We start from the raw sequence: 24,970 nt of genomic DNA, 5'->3' as shown, positions 1-24,970 counted from the left end.
GCAGAGGGATCTCGTTCCAACCCTTAATTTTTGCAATCTGGTGAACCTAATCGATCCAATGCGTGGTGCGTGCTAAACAGAGTTTGACAACTGTTAAAAACTACACGCAATCTGGCTTCCTGATATTTGCAGTGTTTGTGGGTTAGGGTGGTACCTTGAGGCCCGCCTACGCGGGAGTGCTCGTGGTACGTAGCGGTGTACCTGGCTGGCTGCTAGTCCATTCCAAATATAGCACGATCATCCACGTTATCTTGCATACACAATAGATAACCAATGACCCTTGAGATGAGCTTGCAACCCGTCAGATCACAGGTATTAGAGAGTGAAATTGGTCATAGAACTCAAGCAACATATTCCTTTGTTCTGTTCCTTTCATTTTCTCTTATTGTGTAAGTTTTGTAAAAAATGAAAGGGTCCCGTCGTTACAGTCTAATCAGCATCTTGTACACGGCGTATTCAGAGAACTTATAAACAAATAATAAATAATAAATAATAAACAAATAGGAAACCAAAATTACATTGGTTCGAACGTGGAATCACGAAACACATCCAACAGGACTATTACGACTGAAAGAAGATAGAGAGATACAGAAAGAAGGAGATAGAACACACTCAGCGAGCGAACTGTCCACACGGACGAAAGGATCAATGAAAGAGAGTACCGGAACAGAAAATCTTCAACAAAATAAAAAGCTCAAACTAAGACAAAAATAGGAAATATTCCCAGGTCGGACCCTTAACTAGCAACCATCCCCACGCAACGAGCGAAGTGAGCCACGGGGTCTGGGGCAGAGCCCCAGTCGCCCGAGGCGCAGGTCCACCACCCCACGAACCGAGCCCAGGAGTCAGACCCCCGTCAATAGGGGCAAAGGAAGAGCTGACAAAGTTCGGGGGAGCCTTGGCGTCGCAACTCGGAGTTGGATGTACAGAGCTGGCACAGGCAAGTGAGGAAGCTGGTCAGTACCAATCAGCTTGCTTCGAGCACCGTGCGCCGGATATTAAAGTTTAAGTTTACCCTCAACTCGGGACCATGCCAGAGTTTAATTGAGATCGCCCCAGCAAGGGACAAAGCGGAGACAGCTGGGGGAGCGGTCATCAATGCGGTAACAAAGAAGATGGCGCGGTGGGGTCAGTCAATAACGGATCTAGGCATCTGTCTAGTCGCGGAGCTATGGATGGTCTCCTTACTGACATGCGGAGTTGCCTGGAATGGCACCACCTGCTCGTACCAGGTCAACGGTACGGGCTAACCAGGAATGATCTTCTTAGCTCTCGGCTAACCCGCTGGTGGCTGGGGGGGTCCAGTAGTCACGCCTCCGGCGGCTGGGGCTTCGCCCCAGACCCCACTGCTCCTCTCGCTTCGCTCGAGTCGTTACGTCGGGCTGTCACTGAAAGTTGAGAGGGTGAGGAGCATGTTGGTGACGTGGGTTGGGCGGATGGAAGAGAAGCCATGTCCCTGGGAATTGTGGGATGGCTGGGAAGAGAGGCACAGAACTAGAAAGCAGATATGTCCGTGAACTTACGAGCGGGGATGTACTTGACCCGCCTTCACGCTAGACTATTCTGCTCCTTTCGCTTCGCCCGAGTTGGTAGGTTCGAGTGTTGCTGCAACTCTCTGGGAAGAGGAACCACGGCACCCGGAGAACAATATCTTTGCCGTTGATATCACCGTCAGAGAGTGAGTCCACCGCCTTTTGCCGAATAAGGAGCATCAAACGACGATTAGCAAAGCTGGCGCACTATTAGGAGTTGACGAATTCAACGTTGCGCGTTAAAATAAAATTCAAAAAAATAGTAATCAGAAAATAACCTCGATAAGGAGGTGGAAACCAAGACGTGAACCACCATTCGAGCAATAATCCCAAGCTCGCGAAAATTAGAGCATCTGGTATTGAAAAGGGGGCTATGCCTGGATTGGCTGCCTGGACATGGATAGACTGCCTGGACGGATAGCCTGCTTGATCCGAACGATTAATGCACCTCTGATCTCTGCGATCAGACGGGAGATCTGGTCCGTCAAAAGCTTAAACGACAGGAACTACCGAAACCAATAATCTCGAAGAGCAGATTAAGTGGAATGAGCAACGGAAATAAATTCACAATTTCTCCGGCCAAGTCAATTTGGAGACCCATGCAACACAGTCGGTCTGCTGAGTCCCGGATACTGTTTGAACCAAAACAGAATCAGACCCGAGTCCAAGACAGTCTTTTGCTGAGCTTGCGTCATAGAAACTGGTGCAGACGCCGACGAAAGTGGATCGCTTCAGCAAGCACGACGTCACATCAGGTACAGATGAGCATACGCGCGTTTTTTGTCTATCATCCGGTACTGTTCATCAATTTTAGAAGCTAATTTTTCCGTTCTTGTCAATGATTTCTAAATCAAGGAGGTGGGGAATCGTCTTGGCTACATGCCACACGGTCTATCACTACCAGCACAGAAGCGACACATGAGTACCCCGAGACTCAGCTATTCAACCGCCAACGCCTTGAAATCCACAAAGGCTTCGTGCGAGTATTATATCCAGAAGGGACGAGTGTGTTGAGTTAAATGAATGGTTTTCATTAAGGCTTTGAAGCGGAGCGCCAGACTGAGAAATCGGAGCAGTGGCAACTTCATACCTAAACTCGTTATTTGTTGTTATCTTTGACCATTACTCGATTTAGCGTCGCTAGCAGAGAAACCTGTGCTGGACGTCTTGGACGCCCTATCTTCGCTCAAGCCAAGCTTCTAGGGTGACCACTCTGTGTTATACTCTAGCAGGGGTCTCAAGAAACAAACATTCCATCAAATCTAGGGCTTTTCGCTTGTTTTTATCGGTTGTTAACGCAACAGAGTCATTTTGTCATTTTATCATTTTATCGTTGAGATGATCTTGTACCTCGGTATTTTAATTTCTTATTTTATCCTTTTGAATTTTTTTCTATCTATAAATGTCTATTTATTTTTATGAGTATTTTATTTTTGAATTTTTTTTTGGACTTTTATTCTTGATTGGCAGTGCTTTGTGCAAGCGCTGTTCGAGATCTTGTTGTTCATGTACTGGTCCAGAAGCGGCAAAGGATTTCCAGGCACCAAGCCTGAGTGGCAGAAAAAGACTCTTTTTTGACGTCCACAACTGCCACCTGAAGATCTGCAGATCCGGTGGGTTAACTAGCCAATGCGACCAGCCTGGCTAAAATCAATGATCCAACGACACTACAAAAGATCACCAATCTCAACAGCCTCAATGATATACATGCCAACAGTGGACAATCATAGTCACTAACGATAACATGATGAGCCGAGGATGCTCACTTTGTAATACAAGCTAAGTTTTTCGGTTAAGGGACGGACAGAGACACTAAGGCAGAAAACCTTCTTCGAGTTAAAAAAAAGGTTGATACTTCTATGCTAGTTCAGTTATTCTCTAGACCCGATCTGTTAAAATAGCATGCACAGTCCGGCGAAAAGCCCCTTCTCAGCAGGCTTAGACATTGCTGGCCAGTTTGCGAATCAACACGCTACTGATGCAGCCCCTGTAGATCGGACCTTGCCAAGGTTTGGGTAATTGTCAGCGCCAATCAGCAGTGCTGTCAGCAGTTTCTGGGGTAAACAGGCGATGGTGTGATCCGCTATGACAAGTGAGATTTGCTCTTTAGAAGCCTAGTACTGGTAATCAGAAAAAAAAAAGCTTAACTGGCCCATTTAGCGCATTATCAAGGTGATTGCCGGCGATTTTTGAACTTGATGCAGACACTGATTGAGAGGGTCTAAACAATAAAAAAAGTTGGAGCTCATTTCTTGACTAAGGATTATTGGCCTTGACTAATTTTGCAAGTAATTCATAGTGTCACTAACCACGCGACAATGGACCCGAATTCGAAGAGAAAATCAATCTAAGCCCAAGCCAAAGTAGAGCACACGGCACGTAGTAATTTGTCTAGATCGCGCACCCATCCGAACCTGGTCAAGATCCCCGGTGATTTACACAGATTGTCATAGATTTCCAGATCGCCTTTCGATCGTGCGTGCATAGACCACCCGATCGACTGCAGGCCTCTTAGCAGCCTCCCAAGATAAGCCCGATGTGCTGTCTGCCCCCCTGAGCGACACGATCGCTGCTGTGAGAACTGAGCTGGTCAACAGGGAGTAAAGGCGTGGTTCAGGCAGCTGAAGGCCTGCACTCAGATCTAACCGACCGGTGGCTATCGTGCTTTCATGACTGTGGCTCACAGAGTACCAGTCGATACCATGATACCAATCAAAAAAAAAAAAAAAAAAAAAACGTCGACTCCCTAGTATAAAAAAATATGATTCTACAAAAAAACTGTCCAGTGCTAGTAGCAAGCAATGGCTAGTAAGGAGCCGTCTAGAATGTGGTTGTCCTATTCAGGCCGCCAAGTTTCATTTTTGCGAATAGCCAGCAAGCAAGCAACCCAGCGAGAGAACTGAGCGGACCAGCCAGTCAGCCTGTTTTACTAGAACAGTAGCAGATGAGGCAGGAGCAACCCACCAGCCCGCACCAACCCGCACCAACCAAGTAGCTGCCAACAGCCAGCAGCCAGCAGTCAGCGGTGACTAATTTAGCGGGGCAGCCGATATCGCACTAGCAGTGGACAAGCACAAAGAGAAGCGAGCTAGCATACGTGCCACTTACGATGATGCCGGTGGGCCCCTGCTATGACGCCAAACGCAAACACGCGAACATCCATACTCCATCCATCTTCTCATCACCACATAAAAAAGGAATAAAAAATAATATTATTAAACGGCCGCAGCCGAGCGGACCCCCTCCGGCTAAATTAACGCACCCCCTATCTCCCCCAACCAACTGGGCACCACACGCACCGACTCGAGCGAAGCGAGAGGAGCCACGGGGTCTGGGGCGGAGCCCCAGCCGCCGGAGGCACACTTCCCCCCACTGCTAGCTTATCTTTTGACGGTCGGTGGCTGGATCAGCCGGATCGGCTCGGGTATCGCAGTGCTCTTCAGGGGCACAGTCTCAGACTTGGAGGGGCAGGGGGGGTGTGCCTCCGGCGGCTGGGGCTCCGCCCCAGACCCTGGTTGCTCCTGCTTCGCAGGAGATGGATGGCGGCGGGGTGTGTTGACCCCCACTTGGATTTGGATGAGCCGACTGCCGGTGGTTGCAGGTTCGGAGAAGCAGAGAGGTGTGAGGGCGATGGAGGGGTACTGGGTCTTTGTCTCGGTCAACGGCGGCGGTACAGCAGTGGTGCTGAGAATTTTATCAGCACCAGCGGCTGCTCCAGCGGCAGCAGGAGAACGAGTGAAAAAGAAACGTCAGTGCAAAAAGCAAAAACAAATCAAAAATTGAGTACTGTGTGTCACAAAAGAAAACCACAGACCCTACTAATTGATGCAGCAATTCCGACCCGAGGAACCTCATCAACAAATACCCCGTCCAAAAACATACCCCCGCCAAGGGGAAGAAAGAGACATCTCACTTAAAATAGCAATTTTGAGACACGCCATTGAACCGTTGCAAAGGTCGGCGACGGCTGGAAGCTCAGCCCCTACCCCAGTTACAATTGGGGCCTGTTTTGTGACGCCGTAAACTGTAAAACTGTAAACTGAAGTTCGTGTGGTGGTTGTGGTGGTGGCATGCGAAGCCCCCAAATTGTGGCATACAGATTAATATTGGTTTCTTTATTTTAACTGAATTGGACCTAAGACACGTCCACTAGTAAACGGCGAAACGGTTTTGTGTTCAGGTGACGAGCTACAACAAGCCAAAGCAGGAGGAGCAAGGGGGTATTAATTTTCGCTACGCAAACGGTGCATGCGCTGATCTCTGCGAACCTGCTAGGTTGATTGCTAGCTGGATACCTGTTTCGGCTAGGAGGAGCTCCCATCGCTGCAAACCATGCACAAAAAAGCAAAGTGAATAGTTTGCTCACCGGCCATCGCTGCTACTTCTGGAACTATGCATAGCAACCTAAACGATACCAAAATTTAAGTTCTAGCATTCTCCCGGTTATATATTTTCCCATTTTCAGACATGTTCTCCTAAACAAGCTGATGCGCGCCGGTGATGGTCCATTCTAGCGTGCAATGACGTACAAACATTTGTCCATCACAAAAGCAATTCTGCTGTCCCAAGCGACCATCGAACCACTCACTCGCTAGACAGGGCCTGCCTCCGGCGGCTGGGGCTCCGCCCCAGACCCTGGTTGCTCCTCTCGCTTCGCTCGAGTCGTTTCGTCGGGGGGGGGGGGGGGGGTTGCCCTGCCTGGGCCTGCCTCAAGCCCAGCCTGGTGTCCAACTGGCCGGCATGGGCTCGACTGCCGGGCTGAACTGGACCGTTACTGGACTGTTCTGCCTGAACAGAATGACAGAATGACTGACTGAGCTGACTGAACTGAACAAGAATACTTAAACAGGAAGGAACCAAACTGAGTTTGAAATTGAATGGGAAGAGAACTACTTTGACAACCTCAGAGCTAACCACCAGACAGTTCCAGCCAGCTGCTTAACCAGTGGGTCACCATAATTCATATTTCAGCTCAGGTCAGAATCAGGCCAGGTCAGGCTGCCAGAACTTCCTGGCCGGGCCAGCGCGGTCCGCAGGACCGGGAATACCCTCCTCAAAGGGGACATTAAAGGGTATTCGAGACACCAGCGTTTTATACAGACAAATGCAGCGGCAATGCACGTACTACACACACGCAAAACTAAAACAGACAACTGAGTCAAAAAAAATAATTAATGCTACCTCACCAGACCACCTACCACCACAACTTCAAATTCCGGACACCGAGTCCACCAGACTCGCTCACCACAGAATCCGTCCCCAAGCCCGTTAGGCCCATTCCAGCGCCGGCCAGCGGCAGGCTGCTCCAGCGTTGAGCTCTCGGTCGATCAGCCTATATTAAAAGGCACATTTCAGGCGAGATTTACAGGGGGATAGGCCATGATGGACAGATTGTCCAGACCGCTGCTGTCTCATGCTCGCCGATTGAAGCGGTTAGCGCTCTGCGGGTGAACGTCCGCGCTAAGACACTGCTGCTGCAGGCTCCAGGTCCCTGCCTGCCTGTAATGCCTCCGGCGGCTGGGGCTCCGCCCCAGACCCTGGTAGCTCCTCTCGCTCCGCTCGAGTCGTTTTGTCGCCGGCCCCCGCCAAACTCCTGCGAAGCAGGAGCAACCAGGGTCTGGGGCGGAGCCCCAGCCGCCGGAGGCACACCCCCACTCAGGGTGTTACTCCAGTCGGAGCTGGTGCCAGCCCGTTCGAGACCGTTTGGCTGGCGGTTCGTCGTCGTTGGCGATGGGTGTGAAGCCGAGATGGCGGTAGAAGGCGCGGGCTTTGTGGTTAGCGTTGATGACGGTGAGGGCGATGGGTAGTGGGGAGCCTGTTTTGAGGGTGCTGAGACGCCGGATTTCGTTGATGAGTTGGCGGCCATAGCCTGAGCCCTGGTTCGTGGGGGAGACGTGCAGTTCATAGAGGTAGGTAACTCGGTCGCCTGTACCGTCTTCGTTGAGGTGGTCGTCGAGCACAAAGCTGGCAAATGCAGTGACAGCTGGTGCCGTATCTGTGTTAGGGGTGACAGGACTTGAGGTGATAGGGGTTGAGGTGGCAGGAGAGCGTATTACGAGAAATTGCATGCCCGGGGTGTATCTCATTTCAGCTTTTTTGTCCTTGGCATTCCAGCCCAGGCCCGACGCTATGTACAGACCTCGCAGCTTGCGGACCATGTTGTAGCATGCAATGAAATCCTCGTTGGTGAGAAGTTGGGCCGATATTAGTTCTGCAGCAGCAGCAGCAGCAGTAGCGGGTGTTTGGCTGGCGGTACCGCCGTTGGGGTTGACAGCAGCAGGACCTGCATCACCGTTCTGACCGCCGTTGAGGTGATCTGTGACAGGGAGTGGGAGTGGGGTAATGGGGTCAGTTGTGGATGTGGCTCGTGAGCTGGTCTGAAGACTCGAGTTTACATTCGATTTAGCATTGGTTTCAGAAATGATTTTAGGACTGAGTTTATCATTCGACTTGGGGTTAGAATCGGTTCCAGTGTCACCTCCAGCTTCAGTTTCAGCGTCAACCTCAGCACCAGTGTTAGTATCAGCAGCGGAAGTAGCAGCAGCAGCAGCAGCAGCAGCAGCAGCACTAAAACCAGATTCAGGGTCTGATTGTATATCAGTGCTGCCTTTGGTGGGCAGATCAGCCCTAACAGGGGTGACAGGAGTGACAGGAGTGACAGATGTTACAGGACCAGTGACAGCGGCAGTGACAGCAGCAGCAGCAGAGTCAGCATCAGCAGCATCCGATGTCACAGACTCTAAATTCAGAGTCATTGATCAGATACCGATAATAGACCGATAATGAAAATGAAATCGGACACACGAAAAACGAAAATGAACACGAAAATGAAATCTAAACAGAAACAGAACAGCAGCAGAAAACACGCAATTAAGACTGAATTGTCAGGTCAGCTAAAATAATAAAAGAGAATGAATACGGGACACGAATACTGGGCTAGTATCGACACCGGATGATGGTCGGATACAGGTCGGATACAGGTCGGATACAGATCGGATACAGGTACGGATATACAGGTACAGATACAGGTACAGATACTGATACAGATACTGGTACAGATACTGGTACAGATACCAGAACAGATACCGGTAATGCGGTATGGGCACTGGTTTGGGTATGGATACCAGATACCAGATGCTTTTCTGAAACAGCTGCTGCTGGAAATTGATTTGAATCAGTCAATCAGTCACTCGTGTTCAGGTTCAGGCTCAGGCTTAGACTCAGGCTCAAGCTCAAGCTCGTGCTCCTTTTTTCGCTTGATATATTGAGTTGCAGGTGGGGACCGAATGGGCCTAGATTCGATGATTATTATTTGAATGGCGCCCTTGGCGGGACCTTAAGTAGGTTTTTTTTTTTACAAATAAAAAAAAAGCACCCTGAGCTAATCCAATTCTGGCTCGTCGTCAAAAGGTGCAGCTATTACCACCCGCCGCTCTGTACCTATTGTTTTAGTGCAGTAACATTAGCATCAACAGCAGCAGCAGCAGGGTCGTTAGGGTCGTTGGTGGTTTCCCCTCAAGCCAAGTCAGTAATATTTTAGAGCCATTTACTAAGTGAAAATTTCCCGGCGATCGTTCAAGGCCCTGATTGGCAGGGCCACAATTGGGCAAGGATCAAACACCAAAACAGAAGTACAGTAGCTGCAGAAAAAACAAATTCCACCTTTCTCCGTTCTTGGTAGCGGTAGCGCTATTCCTGAACAGTAGATGTACTGCTGCTGCTGAGGAATTGATTTTGACTGCTGAATCCAGCTGCTGGATTCTGGGTGTAAGTAAGTAATGTTATCTGATGAGGGTGTAGTGTGTTTTTCGGAGTTGATTTTTTTTTTCTGGAAGGAACCTCAACGAGGTCAAACGTTGCCAAGAAATGTGGGTATGGTTTAGTATCACAGAAAGCAACCAGATTTCATTTCGTCGACTGGCCAAGCCTAGGGCTGGGGGCTTGGGATTTGGGACTTGTTTACAGGTTTACAAATCAAACGGTTGTGGGTGCATAGTAGTTAAAGGAGGAGCAGCAGTTCCGGGCCAATGGTAGCAGCAGCATCAGCATCAGTATCAGCATCAGCATCAGAGTTAGTAGCAGCACCAGCATTAGCATCAGTTATAGCTGGATATCAGCAGGAACATCAGCATCCGCAGCAGCAGTACCAGCTTTAGCAGCATCAGCCACAGCAGCAGGAGCAGTAAGTAGCGGCAGCAGTGTCAGTAGCAGCATTAGCAGGAATGGAAGCAGCAATGGCATTCTGGCCATGTACGAAGTACCAAGACCCAAAACCCAGTGAACAGCCAATTGACAACAGACCACGGACAGTTTCCATGGCAGCAAAGACTCAGCGTATTCTGGCAGTGACGTAACGAAAATGCATAGTAGACCAGGGTAAAAACACTCGCAGGGATCCCAGGAGGGGGGGGCGGCGGCGGGGGGAGGGGGTAGACGAAACCCGACAGGAACGATAACTCGATCTGTAGAAGAGGAGCAGGTCGTTCAGGCCTGAGTTAGAAGTAGCGACTCGAGGGTTTTCTTTTGCGTGCAGATTCCCAGTCCACCTGTGTGCCTGCCTGTCAACAGCAGCGACAACGAGCGGAGCGGATGAGGAGCCTGTCTAGTCCAGTTCAGGCCAACAGTAATTTTTCATTTCCATAGCTCCTCTGTTTCTATAGCTTGACCTGCACATACATTCCAGGCCTGCCCACTGTAGCTACACCAGCGACAGGCCGGTGCTAGCGCTGCTGCCGGTGCTGCTGGTGTTGCTGCTCCTGCTGCCGGAGCTGCTGCTGCTGGTGTACTAGCGGGAATGGCTGCTGAAAAAAGCAACGGTGCCACCATCAGCACGACAACCGCTAGCAGGCCCTGACAACCACCTCTCCCACACTCAAACAGCCGAGGAACTGACACCACCCGCAATGAGGGGTAGCTACCCTCTTCCGGTCTGAGGAAGGAACCCTGGTCGTGGTCATGCCTCCGGCGGCTGGGGCTTCGCCCCAGACCCCGCTGCTCCTCTCGCTGCGCTCGAGTCGTTGCGTCGAGGGTCCCAGCGTCCGGGATATCTCCTGCGAAGCAGGAGCAACCAGGGTCTGGGGCGGAGCCCCAGCCGCCGGAGGCAGGCCCCGTCCCACCACCGACCCCCAGCTCCATGCAGGATTCGGGCAGACTGTCTGAGATAGGGACATGTGTGTCTTAGAGCCGACGTATTGCGCTAGCCTGCGGTGACAGGCCCCGGTTTCCGACAAGCTCTTGATCCATTAATAATAGAATTGTAATTGAGTTGTTTGACTCGGGCTTGGCTGAATTGCATCAGCAGCGTCAGAAGAAGCAGTAGTAGCCGCGGCAGCTGGAACTCTGAGTATTATTTGAAGGTTGGGGATTGAGGACAACCCGTGTTGGAGCAGCAGCCGCTGATGGGCTGAGCTGGCCGCGTTGCATGGCACTCCAGTCCACTCAGTCCAGGCAGGCCGCTATTTGGTCTCGGAGCCAGGGCCAGTGAAAGGAGCAGCAGGAGCAGGAGCAGGAGCAGGAACAGGGGCAGCAGCAGCAGCAGCAGCATCTGCGGCAGTCAGTAACCCCCACCCTCATCAGGTTACGCGGCTCGCTGCAGCCGGCGGGACAAAATCGCCATGCCCCTCTCTCGCTTAAAAAAGTAACCCTGATCAGCATTTCCCAATCCGTCCAATGGAACATGTAACTAAAAAGCAAAATATGTATGTGAAATGTATATAACCCATCCGCGTCATAGGGAGAACAAAAATAACCCCATTGGAGAAAAAGCAACGTCGCATGTACCACAAAAAAGAGAGAGAAAAAATAAAAATCAGGTGGAAAAAGCAAAGGGAACTGCTCATGAGAAGACAGCACCCCAGCTACAGAAAAAACAGACCCGAAAAAGCAAACCCACAAACAACACTAAAAAGTCGTGCAAAAAGCAACAAGCAATCTGATATGTGTGTGTACGTATAAGTGCTCGGGCCAAGTGTAATCGTCAGGGCACCTTGCCTAAGCATATAAATGAGAGATAGTTTCCGCGTCGTCGCGCCGCTAGTTATCATTGTATTATTTTTAAAGAAGACAATACACAACTAAATCAGATTGACCCGTCAGTCTGTAGTTTATTGGAAAAAAAGAGATTTGGTTTGAGATTGATTTGTTTTTGTTTGATCTTATCACATTAGCAAACTTATTATTAACCAACCTAGGAATCTAGAAGAATTAAGGTATGTTTTAGACGGAGTAAGAGGTGCTCTTAGAGATCAGGACGAAGGCAACGACTATGATTAAGAAGAGGACACAAATGGAATAAACTTAAGAGGATAAGGAATAGAAGGGAATCGACATAAAGGAGATTTTGGAATCGGAATCAGAATATGGGATCAAAAGTTGAAATCAGAAGATTAGTCAGGCAATAAATGGAATACAATAGATTCGACTGGCGGTTCTAGAATCTGGGCAATAATTATGGAGTTTAGTTGTCTTTGGTGGGTGTATTGATGGTAGTTTAATAGCAGTTCAGTGATTAATAATCACGATATTGCGGTGCCACAAAAACATGCACTATAAGCGATACTGAGCGATACATGCGAGATTTTTTAGGCAGCTAAACAAGGGTACAAATGAAAAATATTATTAGTGAAAACGAGGTGATTAGAAAAGAGATGAGATAATCGAGTGGTAATAATTAAAATGGCGAATGAACTGGTTTTGACCTGAGCTGATGGATGCTGTGATATCAGTGATAGACTGTGATGAGGGTGCTTTGGGCTGATCTGCTATCCGGATGTGGCGTGAATTTAACTACGCTGATCAGATCCGCGAAACTCTGCGATAGCCAGGGCTGATACCCAGGTAGGACTGGTTTAAATGTTGATTGAGATTTGATGTTGATACTTGATTTTGAAATATTTTAATGCTGCTGACGCTGCTGTTGGAGCTGCTGTTGATGCTGAAGCTGATGCTGATACCATTTTGAGAAGGAAGCTGACTGAAACTGACTGGCATTGAGACACACATAAAAAGGCATAGGAGATGAAAGATACCTACTCACTGGGCTGACTGTGCTGGCTGGCTGGCTGATGAGACGAGCGTGGTGTTTATTTTTGAGGGTAGTGAAAGTATTGCGATGGGATCTTGAGACGGGAGGAGAATGGACTGCACTGCGTACTGTCACTTAAGCAAAATCAATTGTAAATATACCCCGATACCCAGTGTAAACCATTCCAGATGGACCACTCCAAAAGACCCCAAAAGAACCAGATCACATCTGAGTCTGGCGTGATTTTCAGGGGTATGTCGACAAATTCAACCATCCAACACGCAGCCACCAGCCCCCAACCGCTCGCGAAGCGAGCACAAATGGGGTCTGGGGCAACGCCCCAGCCGCCGGAGGCAGTCCCGTCTCCCTCCCCCAGCCACCGCCCGACACAGACCCATTTTTTAATTCCCAACTCCTATTCCTATGTCTCAAGTACCAAGTACCCCTGCAAGAGAAAAATAACCTTAAAAACTAACGCTAGCCAGCCAGCCATTTCGCGAATCCAGACCCAGTCAGTAGCCAGCAGAAAGGCCAGTTTTTAGCTTTAAGTTTAGTGAATCAGCCATTACCAAACAAAACCCAAAAGTCCCAATGATTGCCGCATCTTTACAGGAAATGCCGGTTGGCAACTCTCGATACTCTAGCGAGGGATACAACAATTATCAAGTATCAGCAGCAGCAGCTGGTGGAAACAATAATGGCCATCAAGCAGGAATGTTGATGGGAGGAGGAACTGGTGGAGCAGTAACAGGAATGACGACAACGACTCATAACAGCTCGAACCATTCGTCACCCACGACAACCAATAGCAGTATGTCGAGTTACCCGATGCCACAATTGCATCAATCTTCAAACGGGATTCCAAAGCTTGAGCCTCAGTCGGCATCTGTTGGATACTCACAGTCCACCACCACCGCAGACCATGCGGCCGCATCAGCAGCAGCAGCAGCGGCAGCAAATTCTGATCCTAATTACTATTATTATTCATCTCAACAACATCAGCAACAACAGGCCCATTTGGGACGATTAAGCACCGAAAGTTTGGATCATCTGGGTCAATCATACTCGAGAAACCAATCTATTCCCTCGTTACCCCCTCCTTCTTATAATCGACCTATGTCGTCATTGCCTTCTGTGTCTGGCGGTGTGGATGAGTCTACACAGCAGGCCGTTAGTGCTAGCAGTGATTCTAACAACATCAGTAGAACTTCTCAGGGTCTTCATACACACGACCACAATACTCCAAGCCCTACTCAGCACCAGCAGCCCTCGCTTCAGCACCAGCAATCTTTGCTTCCGCAACAGCAACAGCAGCAACATCAACAACCGCTCCAACAACAACAGCAACCACAACAACAAATCCCAACTACACAACAGCAACAACAGTTTCATCAAACAGCAATGTCAGGAATTCCCCAACCTCAGTTGCCTGCTCTGTACCAGCAGCCCTACCCACCATTATACCAACAGCCCCAGCAACCACAGCCTGGTAGCTCGACTGGAGGATATGGTGACCTGACCCCACAACAACAGAGATCATTATCAATTGGCCAGCCCATGACTCAGCCAATTGGCCATCCTTTAAGCCACCACCCCATGTACATGCAACAACAGCCTCCTATTCCCGGTGGCACGGGAACTGCTCCTCTGCCAAACCTGTCGTCGATTCCTTTAGGAGCTTACACCACTAATGCCAGTGGACAAGTTGTATCGACCACGCCAGGTCCTACCAATATCATTCCAGGACCAGCAGGTACAGGAACCACATCAGGACCACCATCTCATCTTATGACGACATTCAACTCGAAAATCTCGCTGAGATCGCTGAAAAAGCACGCTTGTTCCGTGTGCGGTAAGAGATTCACCCGTCCCTCATCACTTCAGACCCACATGTACTCACACACAGGCGAAAAGCCATTCAAGTGCGAGTACGAGGGCTGCGGAAGAAGTTTCTCGGTTGTGTCCAACCTGCGTCGTCACAAAAAGATTCACGGAATCTACCCTTAGAGTCCCCCTCCTCCTCCTCCTGCCACAATCGCACGATCCATCCTACCCGACACGACCATACAAACACAATTACATCGACGATACACGACACCCAACACAACAATGCACCAACCATAATATTAACTTCTCTGTATACTAACCACGGCACACACTGCGTGCGAGGTGGCGGCTTATTATTATCTAATGATCTCACTTTTCTCTTGATGAAGGTATAAAGAGAAGGTTGTCCAGTTTCTCTTTATTTGTTTTTGCTTTAATCTATTCTATATTATATATATGGCGACATCTACCGCCATCCAAAAGGTTTAATAAATGAAATAACGAACTCTTCTTGGGGCCAGTTGCCTCCGGCGGCTGGGGCTCCGCCCCAGACCCTGGCTGCTCCTCTCGCTCCGCTCGAGTCGTTCCGTCGACGGTCCCATTCTCCTGCGAAGCAGGAGCAACCAGGGTCTGGGGCGGAGCCCCAGCCGCCGGAGGCAGACCCCCGTCGTAGACGTTGGTAGTAAAAGTAGAATTTAGGAAAGTTCTGAGTAGGCTGGGAGGGCTTCGTCAAGCCCGTCTTGCTGGAGATGGCGGGCCTCGGCTTGGGCTTTGCTGACTGCTTCGGTGAAGTCGAAGACGCCGCCTTCTTTGAACACGATTTTGAGTTTCCAGAGATCCGAATCGGGTTCTAGACCGCCGTTGACCTTTGTGGGCACGATATCGGCCTGCCAGTAGTTGGCTCCGAACCACGGTTGGACCAGTTGGCATTGGTACATTTTGGCGAGATCACATGCGAATGATCTGAATTCGCGGTCTCCACGGCCTACAACTGTGAAGTTATGAGGCGATTGCGGATGGAAGACGACTCGTTTGTTGCTCACGTAGATAGTGCCTCGGTTCGACGAGATTCTCGTGGTGGCTGTCTGACCTGGAACCGGTCGCGGATGCCATAATTCAATAGCAGCTCCGAATTTCTGGAACTGGAACCGTTCTCCAGGCAATTCCAGAGGCGATCCATTTTCAACTGTGACCCAGTTGATACTCATCTGTGGCCATACGATCCAGCACACACACCCCTGTTACGAAGAGGACGATGTTTCAGGTCGTGAATATCACTGAAATCAAAATATAATAATAAATATATTTAGTTTATGTGGTGTGGCGCTACATTCTGGTTGTTATCTTATCAGCGATGGCCATGCAGCAACCCGCAACCCCCACTCCCATGACGTATTTGAATCGGTCTCTCATACGGGGGGACCAGTTTGTTTTATCACAAGCCAGGAGGATGAGAGATTCAAGTCCAAGTGAGACATTCATCCATCGACTGCCGAACGATTTACCGTGGAGATGCATAAAACACATCCCACCCGGTACCAATAATGATTTCCGCGAAAATCATCCCACCTCCACGCCTCCCACAGCCCCCCAAAACGACTCGAGCGCAGCGAGAGGAGCAACCGGGGTCTGGGGCGGAGCCCCAGCCGCCAGAGGCAGACCTCCCTTCGCCCGACCACCATACCCGACCATGCGAAGGCGGCCGCCAAAGAACTCAATATTAAGCCCTCGGAAATCTATTACGCCGCCGTATACAAACCTAAAAAGCCCTCATCGGACGACTGCTTAAACTTTGCCGTGAACCGGATGCACCAGTTCAGGAACAGTCGGTAGCAGCTGGGCTCCACCCCGTTTCTCATTTGTTTGTCTGTTGTGGAGCGAGGAAGGGAGGGTGGGTGAGCCTCCGGCGGCCGGGCGCTGCCCGGACCCGTTGTGCTCGCTTCGCGAGCGACGTTGGGTAGAATAAAGTACGTGGGTTGGGCAGTAGGGAGTGGGTGGGTGGTTAGAGTGCGAGAGTCGTTAGTTTCGTTTTTGGAGATATTTCAGGTGTAAAGGACGGGCCTGGGCGAATGTGAGGTATGAGTCGTGTGGTAGGAGTTAATACTGGACTCTTGTTCTGCTGTAGCTTCTTAGATACTTTCTGGCCTGTTATAGTTTCTAATTTTGTGGTGATTTGGCGGAGAGAAAGTCGGCTTTGGATGGACATCTGAGGAGATGAGATCTGCTGCCGAATCGATGACATAGATCGACGTCGTACCTGGTCTATACTGGGAAAATCCAGGGGAAACTGCAGATCCTGGCAGCGGTATTTGTGTACTGGCTATCCCCTATTCAGCAAGGATCCCCCTGGTAATACCTTCAAACTGAAAGGAGACTAGTGAAAAACATCTACAGCTCGCTGTCTGCTCGGGTGTGCAGTACAGTGTACTTGTAGCATAAAGTATTCGAAATAAGATGTCTTCCAGTTTGAGAAGCTGTTTCGAAACATCAAAGCGCTTCTTAGAATTAAATTGACATGTCGCCCCCCTCTGGCTCTATTGGCTAGATTTACTCAGGGGGTCCTGCTGCCTCCGGCAGCTGGCGCTCTGCCCGAGACCCGTGGCTCCTCTCGCTATTCTCGAGTGATTTCTTACGATCCCCCAAGACGGATACAGGGTTTTAGAAGAAAGGGCAGGAATTCATAATATGTGACCTCTTTCCAGAAAACCACACACGTATATTCCATGTTACAGGCTCCTCAGGCTGGCTTATTATCTAGACCATGTGAGAAGTACCTATGGTTTCAGTAGCAAAGTTTCATATAAATTAGGCTCAAAGAAAATTTTCTACACTTCAAACTGCTTGGTTTTCTTTGTGTCAATGTATAAGACCATTATCAGAGTCAAAGAATTCATAGAGATATTCTTCTTAGAGCAGCTACTTGATTAGAGCTTGTTTACTTTATTTCAGCAGATATTAGAATGGCTAATTCTATCTATAAGAAATAGAGTGCTAGGGTTGTCATGCCTCTTCTTCCCTCTGTCCACTAAGGTAGGCCCTGCATCGTACTTGCATGCAGCTGCAATGAGATGTCGCATAGTCACTAGAATTCAGAAGCGGAATTGTGAAAAGAAAGTTTCATTCAATGTATAGTTTGGTTGAACTGTGCCATTTGGCAGCCAGGTTATTATTGGTGGTACATTGACTGGGCAGTAGGTGTGTTAGCTTGTGTATGCAGGTTGAGAAAGGGACTTCATATACCGGTTTGGTCTTGTTTTTATAACTCAGAAGCATATATATCAGTCTGAGACCCCCAAACAACGACTCGAGCGTAGCGAGAGGAGCCACGGGGTCTGGGGCGGAGCCCCAGCCGCCGGAGGCACATTCCCAGTCAAAAACCCATGCAGGGACTAACGCACGGCTGAATGTACTCGATAGGAGAATTTTTCAGACGATAGTGCTATAGCTAGGAGGTGCAGGTACTTCCAAAAAAAAAAAAAAAAAAAAGTGATAAAAAAAATATTGAGGTGAAAGTTTTTAGTTCTGCAGACCCTGGTTTTACAAGGCCTGAATTTTTTTGTGGCTCAAACGTAGACATCACAGTCACTAGAATTAGAGAACTGGTTAGTGCTTGTTTCTCAGAGAATAGATAGTGGTATTTCTATTTGTTTTCGTCTTTATTTATACGTCGAGCACTGGATCAGTTGATTTCTGGCTTTGATCTTGCTAAGTCCTAAGGTTGATTTATTGTTGTGGGTTTTTTGTTTTGCTTGATTCATTATATTCCTAATATTCCAAAATGCAGTTAACTTGGAAAGATATCCCTACCATTCCTAATGCCAACGAGTTCTTGGACGTTGTTCTTAACAGAACACAGCGTAAGACTCCCACGGTTATCCGTGCTGGTTTCAAGATCACTCGTATTCGTGCTTTTTATATGAGAAAGGTTCGTTACACAGCAGATGGATTCAGTGAGAAGCTTCAACAGATTGTCGACTCATTCCCCAATATCAACGAGATCCATCCTTTCCACAGAGATTTGTTGGATACTTTATATGAGAAGAACCACTATAAAGTGTCGCTAGCAGCAGTTTCTAGAGCCAAGTCTTTGGTTGAACAGGTTTCCAGAGATTATGTTCGTTTGCTTAAATTTGGTCAGTCTTTGTTCCAATGTAAACAGCTCAAGAGAGCCGCCATGGGTCGTATGGCTACTATTGTTAAGAGACTCAAGGATGCTTTATTATATTTAGAACAGGTTCGTCAACATTTGGGTCGTTTACCAAGTATTGATCCCAATACTAGAACCTTACTTATCTGTGGTTACCCCAACGTCGGTAAGTCGTCATTCTTAAAAAGCATTACCAGAGCTGATGTCGAAGTTCAACCTTATGCCTTTACTACCAAATCGCTTTATGTTGGTCACTTCGATTACAAGTACTTGAGATTCCAAGCTATTGATACCCCTGGTATCTTGGATCGTCCTACCGAGGAAATGAACAACATTGAAATGCAGTCTATTTATGCTATTGCCCACATCAGATCATGTGTTCTTTACTTTATGGATCTGTCTGAGCAGTGTGGTTTCTCAGTGGCCGACCAAGTCAAACTTTTCCACTCTATCAAGCCTTTGTTTGCCAACAAATCGGTTATGGTTGTTATTAACAAGATCGATCTGGTCAAGCCTCAAGATCTTGACGAGGAAAAGCAGGCTTTGCTCAAATCTATGACTGCTACTGATGGATCCATGACTGTCGAGATTTTGCAAGCCTCTTGTCACACTGAAGAAGGTATCATGGACGTCCGTAACAAGGCCTGTGACAAGTTGCTTACCGCTCGTATTGAACAGAAGATGAAGTCGTCATCAAGAATTAATAGCATTCTTAACAAGATCCACGTGGCCCGTCCCTCTCCTCGTGACGATGTTCCTGTTGCTCGTGATCCATTTGTGCCTGCTGGCGCACTTGAACGAGCTACAAGCTACGACCCTGAAGACCCCAACCGCCGTAGATTGCAAAAGGATATTGAAATCGAAAATGGTGGTGCCGGAGTATTCCAACCTGACTATAAAGATGCATACATTTTGGAAGACGAGGCCTGGAAACATGATATTATTCCTGAGCTTCTCGACGGTAAGAATGTCTACGATTTCATTGATCCTGAAATTTCTGCCAAGTTGCAAGCTCTTGAGGAAGAAGAAGAGAAGCTCGAGCAACAAGGATTCTACGATTCTGACGATGATGACATGGATAACAGTGAGGATGAAGAGATTGCTGCCAAGGCCGAGTGGATCCGTAATAAGCACAAGCTGATGCTTAATGCTGCTAGATCCAAGCGTACCATCAAGAATAGAGGTGGTGTCATTCCACGTAAGCTGGCCAAGAGAACTCTGTCTCAAATGGAGACTCATTTCGACAATATTGGTGTTGATGCTTCTGCTGTTTCCACCAGAGCCAGAGCTTTGGCTGCTCGTGCTGAGACTGCAACTGGTCAAGATGTCGTCATGAACCAACAAGAGGGTCCTGTTATCGACACTGCCCGTATCCCCAAGAGAGATCAATCCGATCGTAGATATGACGGTGTTGGTGCCTCGAAGCGTTCTAAGGCCGAGCGTCTGGCCAAATTGGACCAACGTGACCGTAACAGAGCCGCCCGTGCCGGTGAGGGTGACAGACACACCACCGCTAGTATCCCCAAGCATTTGTTCAGTGGTAAGCGTGGAATGGGCAAGACCCAAAGACGTTAAAAAAAGCTCCTGGTTTTCTATCCTGTTGTGTATTTAAGTATTGTGTTTATTAATGTTTTTTGTTATCCTTTTTTTAGCCTCCGGCGGCTGGGGCACTGCCCCAGACCCCGTTGTGCTCGCTTTGCGAGCCATCCCTGTCCCGTGACGGTGAATTGAAGTAGTAATGAGTGAAATCGATGAATATGTCGTGATCGGCGGACACAGGGTCCTACCAAAGAATGATACCAATCAAGTTTCTACTTTCTAAATTTATAGTCCATAGCAGTTGGATAAATAGAGTGCGATGCGAAGACAGCAGCGTACTAAGACCGAGTGCTTTCCATGGTCTTCTCATGAAATGCTTGCTCTAACCTCATGTGCATATAACGATGAGATCTAACGGTCGTCCCTGCATATGCGACTATAATACCGGCAGACAGTGCTCTCAGCTGTTTCCGGCGGTAATCTCGTTTCTTTTATTTCTTTTCTTTTATTACGAGTTAATGAATACGTGTACCATTATTTTTTTTACACAAATACTGTGGCTGAGATTAATCGTAAACGAAATCACTGCGTAAAGTCACGTCGTGTGTGGGCATCGGCTATCGGCGGTGCTAGATAAGGAATCGTGACCTGGTGCCATACCAATTTCGATAAGGGATGACTGCCCCTACGGGATATTAATATTAGACCAGCTGGCACATGTTGTTAAATTAAGTCGTGACCAATTCCTTTGCCATTGTTGGGTTTAAAATTAAATGTAACAGTTGTGCTGATTTGGCAGGCTAACTTGGCAGGTTGTTTGGCTGGCTATTCCGCCAACTCAGCCAACCCGGTCTGTTTCATATTCTTGTTACTCAGTTTTTCTTGCACGGTTTGCTCTATACCCGGTCTTCTATTAGGTATGTGACTCGGTCTCTTAGTAGCCCCCGCATATTCAGTTTGGCGGAATAAAAATGATAGCCCGGCTCCCATGGTACCGCTATCCGATGTGAGACCGTGTAAATAGTGACCTACCCCACCACGAGCTTGACTCGGTGATATCTTTTGGCACACACAAATTCCGTATCCAATGGCGATATTTCTGTTTTGGGATATATTTTTAGTACTCTTGTCAGATGGCTGCTTGTACTCAGTCTGGCCCGGTCCACACATGCATCTTACTCGGTGCTTGTGCCGCGTCTGGCCTGCGTCAACTTACGAAATGGTTATCATCTACTGATAAGGGATGGTAGCAAATCTTATAAATATAAATTGTCTGTGGCCGGGTGCCGTTCCGTTAACTCTTTTTTTTGAATCTTCTTTGTATTCAATTTTTTACCAATATTATTAGTATCAATTCAACCCGACAGCGTTTGATTTCAACAATCACTCGACCCGCATAGAAGCCATCGCAGTGGAAGTGCATACTGATTGATAGGCAAAAGATAAGCTACCACCGTTGGACAGGAATCTCCTCTTGCTTGTTCATTTTTTTTTATTTCCTGGAATAATTCAACATAAATTTAACAATGTCTATTATTTGTGAGAATATGACACCTACTCCTACGGTTCTACCTTCATCTGAATTGGAAAGGCCCAATCCCCTGCCACTTCCTTATATTGAGACTCCTCTTATCCCCTCGCTATATTTATCAGAGAGAGTTGGTTGCTCAGTATACTTGAAGCTGGAACAAGTACAACCATCAGGCTCTTTTAAATCTCGTGGACTTGGAAACCTTGTCTACGAAACCATTCGCAGTTCTCCATTTGGTTCACAATTCCACTTTTTCAGTTCATCTGGGGGAAATGCTGGATGTGCAACCGCCTATGCTGCTAAGCTTTATAAACAAAAGTGCACGGTATGTGTACCTATTAGCACTCCAGTAGCAATGGTCGAGAGAATCAGACGTGCTGGTGCAAATGTTGTCGTACATGGCAAATATATTGCCGACTCCGATAAGTATTTGCGAGAAGAGTTGATTCCTTCTTCTGATTTACCCGCTGTTTACTGTCATCCTTATGATAATGAGCTTGTATGGGAAGGAAATTCTACTTTGGCAAGTGAGATTGTTTCTCAGATGAGCATTCTTGGGCAAAAGAAGCCCTCTGCTGTGATTTGCTCTGTAGGGGGCGGAGGCATGTTCAATGGTCTTGTCCAAGGCTTCCAAAAGGCTAATTGGCAAGATGTGCCTATTTTAGCAGTTGAGACTGAGGGGTGTGCAACTCTTAATAAATCTATCAAATCTGGTGGCCAGCAGGTTCGTGTTGAGCATCCCTCCACCATTGCAAGATCTCTTTCGACAGTTTCAGTCACTAGAGAAACTATCGACTACGCCATGCATAAACATCCCACCCATTCTATGACTGTCAGTGACGCTGAAGCTGCAACAGCCTGTATCGAATTCGCAAATGACCACAAGCTTTTAATTGAAGCAGCATGTGGTACTGCTCTGGCCCCTTTATATACAAACCGCATCCATGAAGTCGTGCCTGGTCTTTCTGCGGACTCTGTTCTGGTAGTAGTTGTCTGTGGAGGCACAGCTGTTAACTGGGAAATCCTTGAGCAATATTCTAAAGAATATGGAGTTCCTCTCTATTGATATTAGTGATTTTTTTGTTTCTATTTATTCGTCGTTAGTAATTCAATTTTATGATTAGTCTTCCAATTCTGTTTGATAGTGTTCAGACGACCTATGCTCGACTAGGAGGGTTTAGAATATGATTACTGCAAAGTCCACTATGAAAATTGCTTTCGATATCAATAACATAAGCCAAATATGGAGAGAATATAGCTGCCTGATGATTAAGTTAAAGGCAAGAGCAGAAAGTGGTTTTCAGCTACGGCCATATCCAGAGTAAAATAAGATTTCCCGTCCGATCAATCATATTCAAGCCTCTGAGAGCCTTGATCAGTAATGCCGTGGGAGACCAGGCGTGAACAGAAGGTGCTGTAGTTCATCTTTTTGCCAACAAATCCTTTTTGCTTTTAGCAATTCATATCATGTTTATCTTTTTTTTTTAATTTTTTTTTTAATTTTTTTAATTTTTTTATCCTTGGATTTGCCTTGGATCTGCTATATTATCCTACAGATAGCAGTCCCATTTAGAAGATACATTTCAGAAGACATTTTCGGCTGTGTATTACAATTCAGTGAGAAATGAATAGCTACAAGTATACTGAAGCTATCTATATACGACATCTGCGACCAGGTATAGCTGGTAGGAGTTACACTAATACAGAACTAAGGCTCAGTATATGATTTCCAACGATCAGAGAACCATTCGTTACAAACTTACCAAAGTCAATGTCCTGCTGGTTCAAATACCTTGAGAAACCTCATAGGTTTATAGCCTAACCTAATGAGCGTCGTTTGTATTCCCAGTATCCGGATCTCATTGGCAGTAGTTTTTCGAGAGTGTCCAGTGCTGCCGAGGCCTTTGCTTTATCTTGTCGTTGTTCATAAATCCGTAAAAGTAGCTCAAGTGCGTGAGACGATTCAATATGGTCGGCAGCGGCATATTGTATACATAAGGACTCTAGTTCATCAAGTGGATGGGCGTCATGGTCATATTTGTCATATATGCCCACAAGATACGTCCATACAGCCTCATTTTGAGGAGCTAGAGCAATACGCTCTTTAACGTAATTTATTTCCTCATTGAACCGCTCTTCACTAGCAGCGAGCTCGACTTTACTGAGAATGCCCCACTGACTGTGAACAAAGTACCTGTAGCTCCAGGCTGAGTTATTGTACACATCTTCTTCTATAAACAAATCACTGAATTTCAACTGTCCTTTAAGTGAGAAAACTTCTGTAAAATCTGACTCTTCAGCAGTCTTTTCTTGAGCTTTATCGTCAGAGTCTGCTTTAGATATTGTAGATGATCCACCGCTCTCTTCGTACCTCTCAGAGACCCTGTTAACCACCCACTTCAAATGGGACCAGGCATGAAAGTTTTTGGTATCATCTGATATCACATCCCGTACAAGCTCCAGTTCCATCAGGTAAAATATCTTTGATTCGGGATTGTCGCTACGGACAGGTTCTAGCAGTTGACGATAGTTCCAAACCTGATAATTCTTGGGATTATCAAGAGAAGTAGCATTTAACCAGTCCGCAAAGTCCACAATATCGAAATCTTCATCACCGTCCGGCACGAGTCTTTTGTCTTTTGGGACTATATCCTTGCCAATACTTTTCAGTATCCTGGATCTGTACTCCCAAACTGTATAATGAGCAGGATTCATCTCAATGACTTCAGCAGTCAATGCCAACGCTCGTTCCGAATATTCCTCAACTGCCATTACTCCCCTTAACAGGTTCATAGCCGCAACGTATTCTGCATTGTATGAAATAGGGGCCAGGGGCTTACCTCCATCATTCTGTGGAATGGCCTTGAGGTCCGACCAGTCATACGTAGTTGCCATTGCTTCGATCTGATATTTCTTATTCAATCCCTCTTCTATGATCGCTCTTCTTAGTATATTAACCAATTGACCAAGTCAAAAATACTCATTCAATCTGCATAAAAGTCCACTGTTAATTCAATTCCAATGCTTGTTCAGAAGTTCTAAGATCAGATCCCCTTTTATTATATCAGCGGATCCATGCTTCATGTTGAGGTTCTATTATATGTCCAAAAAGGGAAATACAGTTGCACATCTTTTTATAGTGAGTAGACTGGTAGATTGATTTGGTCTTCTAAGACAATTCACTGCTATTTCTCAAATTATCAATAAAGAGAGAGAATCAGAGATCTCAAAGTAGGTTTTAGAGTTAAAATAGATCAGTGATTCCTCGTTCTATATAGAGTTTCACGTGCTTGGTCAGAGTATCTCATAGACTAGAGAAATCATTTACACTGACAATTAAATACTGGCTCAATAGACCATTTCCGCTCTAT

General features: G+C 47.3%; 6 protein-coding genes across 6 annotated transcripts; 3 read left to right on the top strand and 3 right to left on the bottom strand.

The window, feature by feature from the left end:
- Positions 1–7,195: 7,195 nt before the first annotated feature.
- AWJ20_190 (histone N-acetyltransferase (predicted)) lies at positions 7,196–8,287 on the bottom strand (the record flags this gene model as incomplete). Its single annotated transcript, XM_018878814.1, has 1 exon — positions 7,196–8,287. The coding sequence occupies one exon, from the start codon at positions 8,285–8,287 to the stop codon at positions 7,196–7,198; it is 1,092 nt and encodes a 363-aa protein (XP_018734440.1).
- Positions 8,288–13,146: 4,859 nt separating this feature from the next.
- On the top strand, positions 13,147–14,562 carry CMR3 (Cmr3p; the record flags this gene model as incomplete). The annotated part of the gene is made up of 1 exon (XM_018878803.1): positions 13,147–14,562. The coding sequence occupies one exon, from the start codon at positions 13,147–13,149 to the stop codon at positions 14,560–14,562; it is 1,416 nt and encodes a 471-aa protein (XP_018734439.1).
- Positions 14,563–15,077: 515 nt separating this feature from the next.
- Positions 15,078–15,590, bottom strand: AWJ20_188 (uncharacterized protein; the record flags this gene model as incomplete). The annotated part of the gene is made up of 1 exon (XM_018878792.1): positions 15,078–15,590. One exon carries the CDS (start codon positions 15,588–15,590, stop codon positions 15,078–15,080), a length of 513 nt encoding a protein of 170 aa, XP_018734438.1.
- A 2,570-nt stretch (positions 15,591–18,160) lies between these two features.
- NOG1 (Nog1p) lies at positions 18,161–20,104 on the top strand (the record flags this gene model as incomplete). The annotated part of the gene is made up of 1 exon (XM_018878782.1): positions 18,161–20,104. The coding sequence occupies one exon, from the start codon at positions 18,161–18,163 to the stop codon at positions 20,102–20,104; it is 1,944 nt and encodes a 647-aa protein (XP_018734437.1).
- Positions 20,105–21,594: 1,490 nt separating this feature from the next.
- On the top strand, positions 21,595–22,665 carry CHA1 (L-serine/L-threonine ammonia-lyase CHA1; the record flags this gene model as incomplete). The annotated part of the gene is made up of 1 exon (XM_018878771.1): positions 21,595–22,665. One exon carries the CDS (start codon positions 21,595–21,597, stop codon positions 22,663–22,665), a length of 1,071 nt encoding a protein of 356 aa, XP_018734436.1.
- Positions 22,666–23,417: 752 nt separating this feature from the next.
- RAM2 (bifunctional protein farnesyltransferase/protein geranylgeranyltransferase) lies at positions 23,418–24,494 on the bottom strand (the record flags this gene model as incomplete). Its single annotated transcript, XM_018878760.1, has 1 exon — positions 23,418–24,494. One exon carries the CDS (start codon positions 24,492–24,494, stop codon positions 23,418–23,420), a length of 1,077 nt encoding a protein of 358 aa, XP_018734435.1.
- Positions 24,495–24,970: the final 476 nt, after the last annotated feature.

Source organism: Sugiyamaella lignohabitans, chromosome A, assembly GCF_001640025.1.
Source record: "Sugiyamaella lignohabitans strain CBS 10342 chromosome A, complete sequence".
NCBI lineage: Eukaryota > Fungi > Ascomycota > Dipodascomycetes > Dipodascales > Trichomonascaceae > Sugiyamaella > Sugiyamaella lignohabitans.
Note: the sequence above shows the minus strand (reverse complement) of the source record. Positions and strands in the feature narration are given on the sequence as shown.